Genomic DNA, 20,273 nt, shown 5'->3' on the forward strand with positions numbered 1-20,273 from the left:
CTGTTCCCAGGCACCGCGGATGTGCCTCGGGCCCAGCCTTGTGCTAGCCCGTAGTGCGGTGCCTTGAAGGCTGAGGAGCTGTCCTGAGCTGCCCATTATTTCACCCCAGTTTTAAATCCAACTTTTTACTGATGCAGTGTTTTTGGCATCTCTTGTTCATAGTAGTGACCCATGCTTGCATTTCTTGGGGCTGGGCTCCATCGTCCCTTCTTTCTGAACTTTGTTTTTTTCCAACTCTTCATATTGAACTGAGGTGTAGGTACAAATTACCTGCTAGGAACCTTTGTTTTAAGAAAAAGTTGGCAAGTTACTTGAGTGGGTGAAACTTCGGGGACTCGCAAGGGGGAAGTGAGACTTCAGACAGTTGCTTAATTTTTTTCCCCCAATTTGTATGAGAGAGAAGGATTTTTTTTAATTGGACCAACTGCATGATTGCAATAAAGTTAGACAAGCTTTTGAATGCAGTGCACTCTTCCTTGAGTCTAACATCACTCTAACATTACCCATTTGTATTGATGAATAAGACAACTTTTAAGGGTAATGTTGAAGATATTAAGGAAATGCATACCATTAATCTGCAAGGCAAGGTAAGTGAATAGAAAATTGTACCCAGTAGGCTCTCTTCACGAAATTTTCAGCTGCACTGTGGACCATATGGTGATCAATGTCTCGTGGACATTAATGGTCCGATTGTGGTTCTGTATATATTTTGTGTGTTTCCTGTCTCCGTTAAAGCTTTGCATCGGGTCTTGTGTCCAGAACTAATCAAGCTCATGCATACTTTCCATGGAATTGGGGGCCATGCTCTCACAGGTGCTGCAAATGTCTCCGCCTCACCTTGGTGACTGGTTGGTTGGTCTGCTCCCAATTTGACAACTCCTTCCTTAGGACTGCTTGCCATTCTCTAAATTACAGCCCCAGGTGGTTTCTTCCAGGTCTTCATATTTTGTCCTTGGGCTGTTTCCTTCTTTTCAGTTTTCATGTTGAAGGCTCCCTTGACTTATTGAGGGCCAAATTCAACACCCCTTACACAGACATACAGCCAGAATAATTCCACTAAATTCAGGGAAATGTTTGTGGTTTTATGAGTGAAGTAATTGAGAACAGAGTTTGGCCTTGACTGTGTCTCCAGTTCTTGATGGTCCTTTGCCAGCTATGATCCTCTGATCCATGTCACATCGTAAACAAGCAGCTAAACTGTTATTGATGGCTTGTAAATTAGATTTGTCCTTTTTACAAATTCTTTTTTTTTCTGAAATACTGCCAGAGGATAATGTTTGGCAGTGTTTGTTCTCTCTGTCTATTAAGCTCCCTCATGCAACCTGGAGGATGTAAAAGGTTTTCTTTGCTGCTAAATTTCCCCTCCAGCCATAACACAGGAACCGTAGCCAAATGCCAGCAGACTGTCTCCATCATCCTCAACATTTGGGAAATTGTATACGTTGTGTAGCAGCTAGCAAGGCGTCATTTATTACCTCCTGATGAGGAGCAAAGTTTTCAGTGGAAATGATGGAAGGGGTTGCAGGTTAATACAGCAACCTATCATGGATTGAGAACGCAAGCTATGGCTTTTCATCATGTGAGCTCTAATTTATCCAAGCAGAGAACAGTCAAGTGTCTTCTAAACCCACAGGAGTCACTAATCATTGTGGATATAGTCATTCTTTATACCATAGTCACTCCCTGCTTAATGCAGACTTTTTGGGACTAGCTCTAGACTAGCCACTGAGCTCCTGGTAATGCTGTCTAGAGCAGGATTTTGCACCCACACATTCAGATCCAGGCTGCCATGGCTGGACTGCTATTATTGGAGCTGACTAACCAACACCACAAAGCTGTAAAGAGCTGTCAGCAGTTTGCAGGAGCGGGACTGACAGCTGTCACCAGTTGGGAACTTAAAGCCATGCCGTGGCATGTACACCCCTGCTTTTCTAGCCAGTAATGGAGTTGCTGCTCTCTTGCTGCTTCCTTCGGAGTGGTTTACATCCTGGGAGCTCGCCGAGGAAGCAATTCCTGTGTTGTTCCTTTGCCTGGCTTCTGTAGACTCCAAGTTGCAAACATCAAAGCAGCGCTCGCTGGTAAAACGTACTCCTCGTCTTCATGGGCTGTTCCACAGGTACGAATAGGAGGAGTAGTCTGAATTGCCTCATTTTTCCCATAGGAGCAAGGTGAGCTGGGATCTCACGCTGTGTCCTGAATGATTATCTCAGCTGGGGGTTGGCAGAAGGGGTTCGGTCTTTTTGCCCGTTTGGGGGCCTTTTTTCCTTGTAGTTGGCGGCAGTCAGTCCTTTAAAAAGGAGGAAGCGAAGGATGGTCTTGCTCAAGCTTTGTCTGGCCCTGCGGGCTAACGGGCTGCACACGGAGTGGTGCTCCTCACGTCGCCTGCATTTCCAGAAGCTTCGGAAATAAAATTTCTGAGCTAACGTGTTAATATGTGCGTTCCCTGAATGACATGTTGGCACTTTAAATGTCTCCCTGGGAATTAGTCAGAGAAGAAGAGAACACAATAGTCTGAGAAAGTTAGATGTCTTATTTCAAAGTTGCTCTGCAGCAGGTCTGAGCGTGAGAATAAGCGTGCGTCTGACATGTTGCTGAAGTCGCAATCTGGTGTGATGCTGGCAAAGACGAAGCAGCGAGTTTTACTTGAAGCGTATTAACATTATACCAGGTATTATGCCAACCGTTAGCAGCCTGCTTGGGTACGAGTCATGATGGCAGCTGTCTGAAATGAAAGTGGAACAAGCACTCTCTGTGCATCCCAGTGTTAATCCCCAGTGCCTCTGGTTTTGTGCTATATTCAGAAAATCTCTCCAGGGAATGGAAAACCTTCGAGGTGCCGCTACGGGCAAAACGAATTACTCTGGAAATGTGACAGCTAGGCAGTGAACCTCAGTCCAGATAAAGTTAATATCCTTTTCTCCCCCTTCCTCTCTCTGAAGAAACTGCATTTAGACAAACAGCTGAGCTTCAAAATGTGTTGCAATAAGCAAATGCTTCACTGTGACAGCAAAGCAATGGATGTCCTGTTGAGCTACTTGCTTCCCTCCGTGCCATTTGGATTTCATTCCTTTTACTGTAACCTCAAGTGCTAATAACCCTGGTACGGTGCTAATAAACCCTGGGATGATTGTGCATCATAATGAAGGGGTCAGGGATAGGGGATGGAAACACGGAATATTTTATATCCCACATAAAAATGTTCACTCAAACTAGACCGTTTCAGTGTAATATGTAAAAAAAAAAAAAAAAAAAAAGCCTTTTGGAGTATACAGGCATATGGAAGATCACTTATTTTTGAATAGCTAAGAGATGAGCATTATCTGTGCAGATTTAGAGAGAAGTCACACTGTATTTGGTGGTTCAGAAAGCTTTTAAAATGGTTTTGAGAAATCAGTTCTGGTGTGAGACTTTGTATGTCGCCTCTGAGCTCATAGTAAGCATCGCCCTGTGTCAGGAAGCAGGGATGCTCACAATAGGCAACCTCAGAGCTCATCAGTGCTAAAAATTTATTTTTGGTCTGATGCTAATCGTGTAGCTAAAAAACAACTTTTTTTGCTTGTTTTTCTGTCTGTTTGTTTTTTCCAACTCAAACACCGTAGCATTTCTTGTTCATTGATCCCTTCTAATTTCACCACTAACAACCGATTATTACCGTGCATCTTAGATTCCCATATGCATCTTTGTTTCACAGTTGCCTGTAACTACAATACCTGCCCCATTACCGCATCTCTGACATTAATTGTTTGAACCCGAAGCTTGAGGAACGGGCGCGGTTCTAAAATTGTCCTTATGAGGGTCCCCGTTATTGTCTTCCTTCGAAGAAAGAGGCAAAAGATTGAATTGGCAATGGAGACTGACCGCTGCTTGGGACAATTAATGGAGAGCTTTCACTGCTACTGCCTATGCAGTGTCTGTTCAGGGAGCAAAATAGGCCTCACTTTCTTGATCTATTGATCTTTTAGCACCGGAATGACTTTCATGCAATTATTAGTTATAAGAACAAGCTGCCCCTCATTTCAGTGGTGCAGAGAGCTGAGTTAAGCCACTTCTGTTGCAGATATTTGGTCTCTTCCCTAGCAGGGCTCCATATGTTAAAACCCCTGGGAGAAGAGAGACTTGTCAGGAAGTATAAATGACTTCTTCAGGTGACTAAACGTTGAATCAAGGCTAGGGTGACACAAAACTGGGAGCTGTTCTCCCATTGTAGGGAGGTTTTCTGTTGTAACAAATAGTAGACCAGTCTTACAGCAGCGAAGGACGGAGGAGAGGTTTGGGCTATATGGGATGGTGGCTTGTTCTTCCTCTCCTGCTCTTCCAAGGAGGTGCTTGGGATGAATAATCATTGGCATCAGGACTAAAATTCTTTTTTCTTTCCCAGCAGTACATGTTTGAGAGACACGACTGAGTCTTCCTGACTAATTCCTGCTTTCTTTGCACAGATTATCTTGCCAACCACGGCCGTTTGAGCGAATCGGAAGCCAGGCGCAAATTCTGGCAAATCCTCTCTGCGGTGGAGTATTGTCATAGCCGGAAGATAGTGCATCGTGACCTCAAGGCGGAGAATCTCCTGCTCGATAACAACATGAACATCAAAATAGCAGGTACCCAGCATGCCCTTGATACCCAGTCTAACCTTCCTGGTACGCGCAGCAATTCCTTGTCTGCTCCAGCAAACCAATTGCTGCTGCTCAAAAAGTCCACTGAAAGTCGGACATGGCAAATCAGAGTCGAGCAGGATGGTTAATCGGTTTACGCTGCAGGGTTGGCAATGAGTATTTAACTAAAAATAATTCCAAGTTTAGCTCCTTTTCTGTTAGCAAGAAAACAGAAATAATTTGCTGAGTTGTCATTTTTGTGGTGTCGTGACATTTTGGTAACGCTGCCAGATGTTCAGGTTAAAGCCGAATTAATCAAATAACTTCTTTCAACAACAAAAAGGCTCAAGATGAGAACTTATTGATTTCTTTTAGAATGCTTGATTTCATTTTAATGATAAATTTAGACACAGCAGATGTTGTTTGCAGTGGAATCATTTTTGCTGCTTGTCACCTCATTACCATTCCAGGAACCCTTCCATACTGATTTAGGCCTGAGACAGTAGCATAGAGAATGGCTGGATGACACCCAGACTTGGAGAGCCATTGAACTTTTGTCATCGGTAGTAGTCTGGGACCAGGGAAGGAGCCGGTTTGCAATGACGTGAATGTGCCGGTTCTGACAAGGAAGTGCAAATAGACTCTCAGATGGCAGAGAAAGCCACAGAGATAAACTCTTCTGAGGTATAAATCATGATCACATCCCTTTATTGTTGGGCTTCCTACCTGGCTTTCCAGCAATGGACTGAAAGGCATTGCCGTGATTCCAGGGGTAAGATCAAAATGCATTTTGACGTCCAGTGTTTTCGAGAAGGGTAAAGCTGCAGCTAAGGGTTTTTACAGGTGATCCACAGCAGGTTTGAATTGGAAGTGGGTTCCTTTTGGTTTGATTATGTAAAGAAGGCATCTTGATGGGAACCAGAAAGGGTCAGTGGTGTTCTGTTTGTTTTCATATGAAAGAGTGAAATGTTAACTTCACAAGCACTATAAAAGACTGAAAGCTGAAGAACTTGGAAGGAAAGTGGTTTTTAACCCAACTGCCTTTTATTTTTTTGATTAATCGCTTGTTTAGCTTCAGTGACTCGCTAATCAGCATTTTGGGTGAAGGAGTCCCTTTATTAGAGTCCAGCCCCTCCTCCTCTAATTCAGGTGTTGACACTCCCAGTAAGATCCTGCAGCAAAGCCAGGGAAGACCAGACTTGACATCCCTGCTATTTCGAGGGTAAAAACACAGCCAGGAAAATCCCCTAAAACCTCTCAAGCCTCCTTTATTCCAAAAACGGAAAAAGGAACCAGCTCCTTTTTTAATGCGTTGCACTTTTTAAAGGAGGGAGCACAACATAAAGAACTCCATTCAGAACAGGAGACAGAAGGAAAGATCCTTCAGAGCAATGGTTCGCAGGTTTGGTAGATTCAAGGCACCCCTCAGAAAATGCCAGCTCTGAGTTTTTGCTCATTTTTTGACTACGGAAAAATAACAGAGCAATTCTTATGTTGCAAACAACTCGGAAGGAACTCGGGAACCACAACAGGTCAGAACATTTTGATGCTATGGATTCCTGCTTGAAATCTCTGGGTTTATCTTGTGCACCCCATTTGTATACCTAACATTGTGTTGCACCCCTGGTCACCCTTGAGAGGATCTCAAGGCATGACAGGGTACCACAGCCCCTGATTGAGTGCTCTTGACTGAGGTTTCTTATGGTATAGGCTGCTGGACCCAAGCCGGGGAATTTTCAGCAAGGCCTGTGTCATCTCACCTTCTGTACGGATCACATCTCCAACTCCTGGATCTTTCATTCCTTCATTGTGATCTCTGCTTCCTTTTTGTTGGAACATTCCTGATTTTTTTTTTCCTTTGTAGATTAAAAATATGCAGAACAGTTGGGTAACATGCAAACAAAAAGGAAGGGAAAGTGGTGTGTTTTAATTTCAGTTAGATGGTGGTTACAGAGCCTGTTCCACACTGGAAGGGACATCAAACTAGTGGACATAGTGGGTGACATTTTTGGTACAAGAAATGGTGTGAAGAACAAATGCTGTGAACCTGGGAGCAAAGTGACAATGAATCATCTTATCCAGTACGCCTCGTGGCAAGACCCCTGGCTTCTGCAACATTATAGTGCATCCGGATGGAACGTCTGCAGCAGCTGCAGATAAATTATACAAATTTAACGTAATATAAAAACTAATAGCAGAGTCCTCACATTAGCCCTTGTGTCATTTGCTTTGAAATCAAGCGCTGTTTATTTTATGCTACTCCTAAATGTTCAGGTTTCTGTATTTTGCAGTGTTTTGTAGTGCGCACGTATAGTTATTGAAGTGGTCCGGAGGTGAAGGAAGATTTTTCAGTAATGCTGCAGGAAAGGTGCAGTTTTGATATGGGGCACAATATGGACTTTTGATCAACTGAAAAGTGAGGCAGGCAGATGGGGGTTATGAGAGAGGTCCGTTAGCTGGATGTCACAATTAATTCTCCAGTGTGAAACAGTTAACGGTGTAGAGAATCAGTTTGGCTCATTCCTCCATAAAAATTAATGGAGCGGCTGACAGGATTCTCCGAGAGCGGTCAGTGACAAGCCTCCGAATAGATGCTCGGTATTTTAGGCTGTTCTTTCTCTCCGCTTTGCTCCAGCATCACCCAGCTGAATCCCTGCTAGCGGAGGTGGGAGATGGGTTGTTTCTGACACTTTGAACTAGACTTGTCATGACCATTGGGTTTACACAGTTGGGTCACGTTTTGGAAGGTTTTGTTTGCAGACCTAAAAGCTCAGGTTTTGTGACTGTGACTTGTGATTCCTTTTAGAGGGAAAGTAATTTTGGAGCATGCCTGTTGGCAGGTCCTGCCATTTGGAACTGCAGAAACCTAGGCCCTGCTTCTTACCGGTGACTGAACCAGTTACGGGAGGATCTCGGCCTGCTGTTCCTTTGATCTTTCCCTCCCTCTCCCATTCAGCCATCCATCACCACCCTGCCATCTCTTTCTGTCCCTCTTCATTTTCCTTTCTTTATGGCAGCTTTCTGTACTATCACTTGCCACGTTCAGCCAGGGATTGTTTTTCAGATTTCCTTCTCGGGGGGCCTCGACTGCCTTGAAGCTGTGCTGCATTCACAGAAGGTCTCCCTTTCATGAATGTCCCTAGCACAGCAGGGAGCCCGGTTCCCTGCTTCCCTGTGCATTCCAGCACAAACACAACAAAGGTTCACAAAAGTACTGTTTCAAAGGCGTCCCGGGGGACCTGTTAGCCAAAGAGAGGTTAGTAACACGAGCTGTTCTGTCGCAGGGAATTTCAAAGCGCACGTTCTCCAGGATTCAGAAATAAATCAAAAGCAAGGCTAAGTGGTAAAGTTCGAGCTAATTTCATTATCTCTCCACTTCTGTAGCGATATTACTGTTCTGCACAAATGTTAGTTGCTGTGCTGGCCTCTGTGTAAGTAGCCACGCTGGCTGCGAGCTCCGTTCTCCACGTTAATTTATAGGCTGTGATTCTTGCTTGCAGCTCGGTCAGACCCAGGAGGGTCCCTTTGTCCAGCTCGGGTGATAGCTCATCAAATGAAGGTCACAGCTTCCAGAAACAGTGCAGTGATTGGTGCCTAAGCAGCTGTGTCGCTTTCTGCAGCCATGGGTGGTAGATTTTATCTGCTGCTTTACCTGTCGCTGTCTGGTTATCTGGTAGCACAAAGGTCCTTGTCCCCATCTTCCTTTCCTGGTAGTTCACTTGGCTTCTGATGGATGCAGCTGGCAGTGGTGTTCATTCACCAAGTTGCGGACGAGCAAAGGTAGCCAGGCTCCCACCTCCAATTGTTAGATCTGCTCCTTCATAAACATACGTTTCTTTATAAGCAGCAAATTGAAGCGATTAACAAGCGTGCGGGGAAGTTCTGCAATGTTGGTGCAAAACAGAATCCAGGTGAGATCCAAACTGAAAAGTCAGTGTCAGGCCTTCCCTCTGCTGATCGCGTCAGCCACCTGTCGAATCCGAACAGGCTTTCAGTTCTGCCGTGGAGGAGCAGAGAAGCAGGTGCCCCGCCGTGCATCATACCCAGCTTCCTAATGTTGCTGGCTGGCGAGTCTGCTTCTCTGTCCGAGGGCTTTTATTCTGAAGCTTGTACTTTTTTAGAAGCAGACTGCTTCTCAGTCAAGTGCAGAAATATGCATAAAATCGAAGCTTTTACTACTTTAGTAGCAGACTGGTTCTCAGTCAAGTGCAGGAATACGCATAAAATTGCCTTATGCATTTCAGCTCACTAGTGAATAAACTCGGATCCAAAGGAATTGTTCCTGAGAGTGCGTGCTGAAGGACTTGTGAGATTATCACCTTTGCTTCTTAGGCAGAGCAGGATGAGAGTTGATCCAGGGTAATTTTTTTTGTAATGGGGAGGGGGTCTATCTTTAAAGCAATTAAAGTGTAATTTTTAGGCAGAACAGAGATCCCAAGGCAATTGTAGTAGGCTGTTTTAGTAGGCTCTTATCCTCCAGAAATTGTTTTGAAAGCACATGCGTCCACCCACAAATTGTATCCTAAACACAAGATCTCACGGTGACTACATAAGTTTTCTGTCTGAGGAGGATGGGGCTAAAGACTATTTTGATCTGCAGACTCCTTCAGATTTTATGTTGTATTATTTTTAGCATTAACAAGACAAATCCCGGTGGCTCTTTTCAGAGCTGTTGCCTGAGAAAATGAGCTGTATTTTGTTTTGTTTGTTATAGTAGTTGGTTTCTGATGGATCTGCGGAGTTCAGATCGGGCTTCACCAAAGGAAATCTTTGCTTCTCAAGAAGCCCGTGAAAAATAAGTACAGCTGTGAACTAGGCGTGATATCGCTGGAAGGTGTGCGCGCGCTTCCAACCCAGCAGAGCTCGGATGTAGAGATGATATAGGTGCCATTTAGAGAAATCACACCAGCTCGACTGCAGCCCTATTGTGTTCGAACCAGAGCAGGTAGGAGCGGCTGCTATTTTGAAGCAGGGCGCACTGCCGGCTCGTCTTGCTGGTGGACAGTAAAATATGCATTGACGTCAGAACTGGCTGATCAGCATTCAGTTCATGAAGTGGGTCAGGTTTGTTTCTACCACACTCATACCTTTCCTTTATCAGTCCCTCTCTCCTCACAATTATCTCCCTTACTCATATTACCATAATAACAAAAGATCCGTGTGTCTCCACGAAGCCAGGTAGGTTGAATCTAGTTGGTAATTTTAGAAAAGTGGATTAATTTAACCCTGAAGCCATTTGCTCTTCTGCAAGAGGAATTTTTTTTAAAGGTACAAATTAGAGACCACCTCATTGTTGGGTGCACAGCATAAATTACAGTGGTTCTCTCACCCCTGGGAAATAGCTTCCATTTCTCAGCTCGAGAACCAGCTTGAAACCTCGATTTTAAAAGGAAAAAAAAAGAAAAAAGGAAAGAGAATCATTTAAATTATGTAATTGCAAAATTACCTCTTGGAGATTCATGATTTTTTTGAAAGGAGTAAAAAGGTGGAGAAACAAAACGCTAAGAACCCTACAGCCAATATTTGTAGACTGCAAAAACTACAGTTTGTTCAACCAAACACAGGGCCATAAATGATCGTATTTTTAAAGTGCAGATGCTCCAATGAAGACAGCAGCCCTCAGATAGCAAGTCCAGATGCAGATCTTCAAAATACTTAGACTGGGACGTGCCCTATGAAGACTGGGACGTGCTTTGCTCTTTAATGTTAGTGTTCTTCAAATCCGATTGATAGATTTGGAATGAGAAATGATGAATAAAGTTTCTAGTACGTTAAAAGGAACGCCTTTCATCCGGATGAAGTTTGCAATTTCAGAACAAGAACATAGACGTTGGGGTTGGGGGAAGGTCTAGTTAGTGTTGACAACTAACCCTTTTTAACAAAGCAAACTAATCAAAATAAAAATAAAACAAGAAAACAGCAAAGAAGCCCAGTTAGGCACCTCAAATACAGGAACGCATGCTGCACCCCATCAAAGTCTTTTTTTTATTCCAAATACAATATCACTGTTAAAAATGTGAGTCCTTAAAAAAAAAATAAAATTGTTTTACGCAAGCGGAAGAAGCAAGTATGGGAAAATTAAGGAAACCAAGGAGCAACATTTCATTACAGTGATAGAGCCTAACGACCGATGTTGAACTCCCTGCATGGGTAATCATTTTGTCCAACAGTGGGATGTAATTGGATTTGTAAAGATTGGTGCAATTTGCAGGCATATGTATCCCTAAGTATCTGAGAGTCATGGTACATGAAAATGTCCATTTTTGAATTAATAGGTATCTGGCTTTGGCTGTTATCTTTATTGCCAAGGCATGTCATTTTTCAACCTTTCCTTTACATCCAGAAAGATGTCAGTGCTCCTCTTAGAAAAGGGAAGCAGCCGAATCGTAGGATAATGATAAAACACGGAAGGAAGGAAGTGTTTGAACATGTATGGGGCAAATGCTCCAGACACCAGCCACAGTCTCCCACAAAACCTATGAAACGGAAACCAACCGGTGGGAGGAGAAGAGGGCAAACCTCAGGAACAGCCTCTAGGAGGGAGGACAGACCAGTCGGTAGCAACACGCTGGAGCAGGTGAAAGTAGGAGCAAAGGGCAGGGGGAGGAGGTGGCGCAGACTGGCTTCTGCTCTCCCTGCCCGTGTTGGGGCTAGAAGGATGCAGCACTTCCAGCCTGATCTTCTGTGTTGTGGAAGAGGGTGTCTGGTGCTGCTTCACTCAGTCAAAGGGCATCCATCTCGGTGTCGAGCCAGTACAGAAGTTGTCGGTGTCATTGGCCAAATGAGGAGCAGGAAGGTAACGCTTTGCCAGGGTCAGGCTCTCCAGGTTAAGCCTCTGCTTGTTCTTGGGGTGCATCTTAAGTAAGCTCATCAACTCTTTGGCTACAAAACAGAAATATTTTTAGAAGATTGTAAAGATTGTGACAAAAAATGTCTGTTTTCAATCTTTCTAATACCTGCCCGATCACACTTCATTCTTCATTTGTTCAGATTTGTGTAATAGTAATAAATCCTTCTTCCTTCCTCGAGTGGCTTCTGCACGTTCACACTTACGAAATGTGTCAGTGGTGCAGCTTAGCCATGACTATGAAGGTGCAAAATCCACCTTACGCAGCCCCAGTAACAGGAGAGAAATTTTCATTTGAACGGCCTGTGTCTTTACATGGCTCTGCCCTTATCAAAAAAACCCGGAGGTGCTGAGTGATGTGTTGGCACTGCATATAGGCGTGCTGCGTGGGGAACAACACTATTGTTATATAACCCTAATTTAAATTTTTCAGCACTGTCTGGAGGCCTTTGGCACCAGAGAGGCCAAAATTATGATTATGACAATGTACCCTGATAACGATCCAGAGTTGGAAGAGGGAATATATCGGAGTATAGTGAAACAGTAGCTGTTCAAAATATGCCATTTTCAGGGACTGAGACAGCACCAGGCGTGTTCCCAAAATGGCAAACTGAATATCCACGTCTTATTTATTCTGCAACGTGTAGTCACTCAAACTCTGCCTCTCTGCAAACGTACTTGTGATGTGGTGATGGGACCTTCCCGCGGATGGGACCTGAGCGGGGCCACGATTCTCGGCAACAACCTGGTATCTTTTTGCAGCATTTAAACAAAGCCGGGGGGGAGGGAATCTCAACCGATCTAACAATTTCAAGATAACTGTGGGGCAAGTTCAGACTTAATGACACCTGCACAGATGGCAACATGCTTGTGAGGGAAGAAATTGCCTCGTGTCTCCTGAAGTATTGTCAAGGTTGCTAAGCCAGTAATGTGCGAAGAAAAATTGTGTCGACGTGAATTAAAGATTTCACAACACAAGTCTGGCTGTGATAGGAACAAGGTAGGCGATAAAAAGGGAGTGAGGGATTTGGGATGGTTGTTTTTTGTTTGCTTGTTTTTCATTTTAAGGGATTTTCTTTGCCATTTTATCATGACTTGTGTTGGATGTAGGGATCAGAGGAAGGGTAACCGTGTGCTTTCCACTCTGCGACAGGACCTGAGCTGGTCTTGACTCTGTCCGTTCGGAGGATGAGGATGGACCACAGAAGCAGGGTGCCTTGTCTGGCCAGCTTGCCTGGCTTCCTCCATGTTTCCTGAGCACAGTATTGTCCCGGATCCCGAGGGTGTGCTCTGCCCCTGACCTCTTTGCAGTGTTTCTGAAGGTTTCCCTTCTTTGCGATCGCTCCCCTCCGGTGCGCTTGAGTGGAGCCTCATGACTGCTTCTCTGAGACGTGGCATCTGGCTTCAGCACCTCCTGTTTTCCAGCGTGACCTCTTCTGCCCGTCTAAATGAGCTCGAGCCCCGGTGCAAACATCCACTCCATCAGATGTTCTTCGTAACACGGGACAGCCTTTCTGGAGAAAACACGACTCATTAGCTGACTGGGACAGTTTTTCAGGTCATGGGGCTGGTGCAGTAAAGCGAAGCCTAAGTGCACATCTCTCCTCTACGGTGCCAGCTTCTTCTTGGGTGATGTGGGCCTCTCTGCTCTGGTATGGAAGGAAAATTACCTTCTGGTAGCAAACCTGCCTAGCCCTACTTGGCCTTCCCAGGCTAAATCACCCCATCCTCTGAGACAGAAGGACTCCCGTCCCCTCTGAGCACCTCAGTCCTTGTCCCAGTCCCGGTGCTGCCCTCCCAGTTCAGAGTGGGGAGGGCTTGTGATCAGACAGGCCGTCCACATTTAACAAGCCCCGCTTGGACAGCAGTCGGTGTTCTTCAGAGTGTCTTCAAGACATTCACACCTTGCCAGTCCTTGATAGCCAATTTGTACCAGCCCAGATGTCTGTATAACTTAGTCAGTACACTGTTCATTCCTTCATCTCTGGAAAGAAATAAACCCCTTCATACTAAGTGGGCTGTGGTACAAAAGTAAGTGGAGCAACTAAGTCACACGCACAATTTATATCCAAAAAAGTCTGGCAGTAATTTCCCTAGTCCTGCACAGATAGCTGTCCCTTTGAATATCCTGTGTTAATGGTTGTCACAGAGATGACTGACAGAAAGAAAAAGCAAAACCTCCCATAGTTGCACAGAGTTTACGGACTGCAAGGACCATTACATGACCCAGGAATTGCTGCACTGAGCCCAGTCGTTTTGTGTTGGCTCTAGACTACCTTTTCAGAAAGCTGTCTTATTTTGATTCGGGGATGTCAAGTGAAGGAGACTCCACGGTGCTAATCTCTAGCCTTACAAGATGTTCCTTTTCATCTGTAACCCAGGCAGTTCGTGCTGCAGGTCGCAGTTCCCATTTCACTTGCACCCGACCCTTTGCAGTCTCCTCAAGGGCACTCCATTTAGATCTCAAGGCTCCAACCATCTTGTAGTGAAATCCTTCCACTCCCTCCCCCCGGGTTTCAGATCCCTATAATTCACTGAGATCACGTTAGTAGCTCAGACACCACTTCTGTACCTGCAGCTCTGCTCTATGAGGAATGCCATCAGTCTCATGCAGCGAGTCTGCAGGAGTAGTAGTATTCCTAAAGTAGTAGTATACCTAAAGCAGAGTAGTATTCATCTAAATGCAAGCTTTTAAGAAACAACTATACCAACAAAGAGCAAGGGCCCTGTCGCCTTGAGCCTTCTGAAGAACGGTGAATGAGTCTGCTGCTTCCTTGGCAAGTGGAGCATTGCAGAGACTTCAGGTTTTTGGAGGAGAATTGGTATGTTACTACAGAAATAGGTGTATTCATACTATTTGTATTGTTATTACTGAATATGTGTTGGGGCTTTCCAGAATGAAGATATCCTCTTCTGAAAAGCTAGTGATCTGAAGAGCTGAGCAATGTCACAAAAGCATTTGGGATGCATATCTTTCTCCCCTCTCAAATAAAATTTGCTAACCCTCAACTATTGCTTGGACTTATCCAGTGTTAAATGGGTAACTGTTTGGAGGCATATAGTAGGGAGTGGATCTGAAAGAAGGAAGTGGGGACTGACCTTAATGAAAGGAGAGCATCCCAGTGACGGGGACCGTAGGGTACAATGCACACAGACGACTCGTTCATGAACACCACCTGTTCATGCTTCCCCTGGATCTGCCTTTTATCTGTCTGCGTCTGGCTATCAGAGGATATATGTTGGGTACCATAAGTTAGGAATGGGGGAAGCTTGACTGCTGTGCCGGGATGGCTCTGTTTTTCGGTTATCATTAACACAAGCCACCACATGGACATCTCCTAGGGCTGAAATATTTTTTTAAACATGTTAAGCGCGTGGTGTTCAAGAGCAGAGCCTTTGCAGGTGTTTTTCACAGAGGAATAATCCTCTCTGAGACTTTCCTGTCTTTTAAAAATATAGCTGGTGCTGCAATAATTATCATGTCAGGATTGTGCCTCATCTTGGTGCTGTAGCCTGCTTAGGCAAATTTCACACCTACGTAATGACTTCCTGGTGGCTGTGATATGGGGTTGCTAAGTCTCCAGCCGCAAATTGAAGAGCGGGGATGTTCTGCAAAGCTATGTCCGCGCTGCAAAGTTAACCGAGCAGTTGTTCACACGGTTCGGGCCACCCTGAAGGTGGGAACAGGCCCTGGGTCTTCAGTGTTTTATCTCCACATGCCGATGAGGACCTGGGGGCACATCCTCTGACTCCAAGTGCTGAAACATTCGAGGGGACTTTTCCAGTCTGCTGTGTCCGTAGCAGATAACTTGTCTGCCCATCCCGGGGATTTGTGAGGGTGGCTTTGGAGGACTGTCAGCATGGAAAGATTTAGCATGTGCAAGGTGGCAGGGCTCCAGCCCGAGTGACAGCAGAGCCCATCTCTAACCTGCACCCCTGCGAGATGAGCTGTCCTACCCTTCAGGCCCCGAGGTCAGAGTTTGGTTTAGGCGTGGTGCTATTTCAGGGAGGTGGAAAGGTCACGTGGAGCTGCCTTCCTTGCTGCTGCTGAGGATTCGTTCCTGTATCTAGCTTCCCACGAGCCAGCCTCAAAGGCCCTGCCAACCATAGTTGGTCTTATCATGACAGCACATTGAGACATCCCTATAATGTCTCTCTCTCTCTCTCTCTTTGCCGGCTGGCTAGGTTATGTAAAAGAAGGCAGTTTGTCAGGTGCGTGGAACTGATAAATGCAAGGGGACTGTTGGACCGTATTGTCAGAGCTGAGCAAAGGCCCGTGTTTTTAAAAGGAAGCAGGAGTTGGGTAGTTCCCCTTTGGTCCTCGTGTTTTGGAGTCATCGCTGCAGTGTTCCCAGAGCACATTGTGTGGATCGGGGCGGGGGACAGAGAGGTCACACCGCTCTTAATGAAATGCTGCGTACGTGTGAGGGAGGCGGAGCAGAGCGCCTGTTCGTATTGCTGGGTGCTGTGCTTGGGAACGTCCCCACAAGGGTTCGGGGCAGACCCTTGCTGGCTTCTGCTGGCTGCTTGAGATGCTCTGCCACTGACTGAATGTGTGACCTTGGGCGAGTCAGTTTGCCTCCTTGTCCCAGTCTCCTCTCCTGTATAATGGGGCTAATACTTAACATCATAACATCCCTATAGGATAGGCAAGTGCCATACTAACTGCTCTGAGGTCTATGGAAGGAAGACTCAGCTATAGCAGGTGCAGTCATCTTAAACATCATGTGGCAATGGGTGAGGTCAGTTTAGAGGTTCACGTCGTGTCTCTGTGTCCGGAGCCCACAGGGTTAGCAGGAGCCTTGGAAAAAAGAGTGGGGTGAAGCAAGGAAGGAATGACATGGCTGGTGTTTCTGCAATGTGACTGACCTACCAGTTCCACTTTTCTGTCTGAACCCAGATGGGCCATGGAACGGGGTCCTATTAGAAAGTCAGCTTGTGGGCTGAGTCCCCATTGAATAGCCTGCTTATTGGGTTGGGTATTGACTGAAAGTTTGCATTGCCTCAAACCATATATTTTCTACTGCAAAGATTTCCATGCTGTGGCCTGTAGGCTCAACTGGCAGCATGACACCAGCTCTCCTTTGTTCCTAGCTAGCACATTTCATTAAAGACAGCTAAAACTGCACGGAATATTTTCCTGCTATTACTTTTCACATAAGCAGTTGCTATAGATCCATGCTGGTGCTATGCAGTTGCAAATGAGAGGGGAGCCAGTCTCCCTATTAGGACGTACTGTAGTTCATGCTGGGAAAAGGCTTGAGACCACCTACGTCTTAAAGGATCCTGCTGGCCAAGACTTCATTCCATCAGCGCCTGGCTCTGGAGCGTTTAATTAAAGAGAGCACCACCGATTAACAGAGCACAGCCCGACGAGGCAGTGAAAAACGAGAAGTTGTAGCCTTTTGTTAAGGAAGGTCACCCACCATGAGTGTAAATGGATAATAAAGCTTGATTCCAGCTCTGGGTATGTGGCACTCCAGAGCCAGGACAGGTTAGTTTTACCTAGCCCTTTGGTTCCTTTTTGTTGAGGGTTAGATTGCATTTTCCTTTAATTAAAATAACCCAGCGTTGCTTTGATTGCAACTTTGAGGCTCTTTCCTTTTGTAGCACACGTCATGTGCGGCAAGGTCTGAGTCCTTTGCAGCTGTAATACAGGGTACACAAATAGAGCAAAATGAAGCAGTATCAGTGGTGCCTGTACAATGTCTACTAATCACAGTGTTTATCAGCACAACTATCTGCTGATCAGTGCCACATGGTATTCACATGCCTATGAGGTATTCAGTGGTTGATAGGGCTAAATCAGCAGCCTGATTACTGTATATCAACACTCTTGACTTTCACAAGATCCCCCAAGTCGCACCAGAGAACAGTGACATGTTAGGAGCTCAGCTAGTTAGGAGAGTAAAGCATTACCATCTGAAAAAATCACAAGCTACAAGCTCATACAGGACAACTTTGTTATTCTGTAGAAAAGCTGGCAGGTCCCCGCTTAGAGAAGCAGCTAACCCAGAGATAGGCTGATGCTGAGCACAAATGATATTCAGGTGAAGATGCACTTTACACTTGGACCATGCGAACTGTGGAATATGAAGCCGAGTTAAAGTTGGAACGTGCTGTGAGCAGTCACGTGTTAAGGTTAATACCTTTTCTTGCATGCACTGCTCTGACTTGCCCCAAGAAGGCTGGTGTGCAGGGGTGTAGCTAGGAGCCAGGGTGTCTGGGCTCCATCCCTGCTCTGGGCTGGGGAGGGGGGCATGGGGAGGCACAAGTAACTGAGGTTAAGTGAACTTTTCCGTGGCATTTGCCCAGTTCCAAGTGAAAGACGCAGCCCCCTCTGAGGAAAACTGGGGGCTGGTTCTGGGTTGGCAGGGGTCGTTGGCGGGCTCCCTGCAACACAGCCATCTCCCCCCACCCCAGGACAGAGATGCGGAGGTTTGCAGAGAGAAGGCACTGCCATGCCTCTGCCTCCCAGCTCCATTCCTGCCACTGCATCCCCGCTTCCTGGCACTGGCAAGGCCCTGTCTAGGCAGTAATTTTCAAGGGGGGTGGGAAATTCATCCACAGAGCAGGGCGGGCACTCGCTGGGATGCTGGAGGACTGCAAATTGCTTGTTTTATGTCTGTGGAGCAGACCAAAGTTACCCTAATGCAAGCTGGGTAGCACAAAGTTAACCCTTACCTGAAGTTGCAGAACCTAGAGATGCTCAGAAAGCATGTAGCACAAGTTAATGAGCTTCAACGTGCAGATGCTCAAGTTTTAAGTGTCCTTACTATGATCTAAGTATAATGTGTAACTTCACCTTCCCTCTGCAAAGCACGGGAGTTTGTGAGGCATAGACTGTGCATGGCCTGTAATGCAGCCTGACCCAGGAAATAAATGCAGCTAATTAGTTTGAAAAAGTTAAATCTGGGGCTTGAAGGGTTTAAAGGGAAGAATACATCTGGTTCCACCCAAGCACCTCTTTCATCTCAGTGAGTGTTTTCTTCTGCCTCTCTGAGTATTAGCAGTGTTTTTTGCCTTTAGGTAATAGGCAAGACTGTCTGTGGCCCTGTTAGGGAGGCTAAACAGTTCAGACCCTTGACGCGCCAAGCACCTAAGGGAGACATCCTGGCCCCATAGAAGGCAAAGGCAAAACAGTGGAGCAGCAAAGAGTGAGCAGATGCATTGATATAAACACAGTGCTGCAACCTGTTTTTAAAAAATGTATTAATATCTAATTAACAGCACTGCGTGGTTCAGCACTGAGTAGGTTTGTGGAACCGAGAGTGTTCAGAAGCAAAATCTGAATGCATTCAGGCAGGGGCAAATATTGAGGAGAAAGCCCAGGTGTATGTAAGAATTGCAAATGGAAGAGAGCAAGAACGGTGGCAGGAAGGCAGAGGAACTGAGCAGTAGATCAGAGCAGGGCGATGCAGAAGTTTAGGGGCAGAGCAGGGAACCAGGTGTGGAAGGGAAGAGAGCCACAGCAGAACCCAGAGTTGGCACCCCCCCCCATGTGTGGTAGCTTTGCTTTGTGTGTCTCTGAGAACAGGTGCACTTTATCCCTGCAGCCCTGCCTTGGATGTCAGTGAGTAATCCAGATGAGGATCCGGATGTCCCCGACGATATCGGTATAGATAAGCTGATGGCACACAACTGCTCTGCTAAGCTCTAAGTTAACAACCATGCAAAAGCAACTTTCTAGGGACATCCTCAAAGTCCAGATTGGCATCAGAGCCTGAAAGCAACACCAGTGCCTTAGGGACTGCCCAGGATGTTTCTGTGCTTCCTGTTAGACTAGGGGTTATGTGCTGCCGAGAAAGATCACAGAGAGAAATGCCAGCGTTTTTGCCCATTCATTTACTTCCAGTGCCCAGCAGGGATTTGAGGAAGTCAGTTAAGCCTGTGTCCTTGGAGAGCCGTAGAGCAGGACTTCTGTGTCCTAGCTACTGCTGTGTGTACTCAGCCGGGGCACTTCCCCTCCGCTGGACGGTGAACCCTTGGAAGCAGGGACTGCCACTTACTCTGTGCATGTTCAGTGTCTGGCTCAAGGGGACCCCTGTAATAAAAACAATATTATAGTCAGCCTTCCTGCTTGCTAGAGGTGCTTCTCAGTTTGTTTTCCATTACTTTACTATCACATTTCTCCCTTCTTTTAAAACTCCACGTGCTGAAAGGGAGCAGCAGGAGATGATGTAGAACCTGGAATCTTTTGTAGCATTGTAATGATTACATTTGAATTCTTTCCTCACCCGTTGCAGAGCTCCCTTTAGCACCAACGGGTCCTAGGCAGATCGGCTTCTTTCCTAGGACGGTGCATTTCCCAGACTTGCTGCTTTTGGCAGTTCCTTCTCCCCACCCCCAACATTGATGCCATCGCTGTCAATATTTGTCATGTACCCAGGGTGTGCCTAGGGCTTAATGAGAGCCTGGGGAAAGACCAGGAAATCACAGGGCCGGCCCTGAGTCTCCATAGGTGAGCTCTCAGGGAGTACATCCACCGAGCATGCAAAAACTGCAACTCCCTCATGTTGTTAGTGGTTGTTTTTACAAATCCGAATGTGCTCAAATAGTAGAAGTTGTATTTCCAGAGAGGCTTGGAGGAGGTTTCATCAGGGGGTTGTCCGTGTCGCAGTAGCTGTAAGGTTTAGCATCTTGCACACATTGAGGTGAACAGGGAGCATATCTGGCAGGAGCTGCAGTGAGAGCATTTCAAATAGAGCCTTCTATGAAAGAAAGTCAACCTTCAGAGTCTGGGCAAATCAGCACCAGGGCATTGATGGATGGTGGTTTAAAATGTGCCAGAGTTAAAAGTAACCTCTGATTTATATACATTTGTTTCCCTA

General features: G+C 45.9%; 1 protein-coding gene across 1 annotated transcript in view; it reads left to right on the forward strand.

Annotated features, from left to right (window-relative positions):
- SIK2 (salt inducible kinase 2) overlaps window positions 1–20,273 on the forward strand; it is a 90,821-nt gene that overhangs the window by 40,918 nt on the left and 29,630 nt on the right. The window contains exons 4-6 of the mRNA XM_025207632.1: window positions 4,440–4,601; window positions 9,206–9,215; window positions 19,966–19,983. Of these exons, the coding sequence (XP_025063417.1) occupies window positions 4,440–4,601; window positions 9,206–9,215; window positions 19,966–19,983 (190 nt within the window). The remainder of the gene's footprint in view (window positions 1–4,439; window positions 4,602–9,205; window positions 9,216–19,965; window positions 19,984–20,273) is intronic.

The sequence above is a fragment of the Alligator sinensis genome, unplaced genomic scaffold (genome assembly GCF_000455745.1).
Source record: "Alligator sinensis unplaced genomic scaffold, ASM45574v1 scaffold1241_1, whole genome shotgun sequence".
In the NCBI taxonomy this organism is placed as follows: Eukaryota; Metazoa; Chordata; order Crocodylia; family Alligatoridae; genus Alligator; species Alligator sinensis.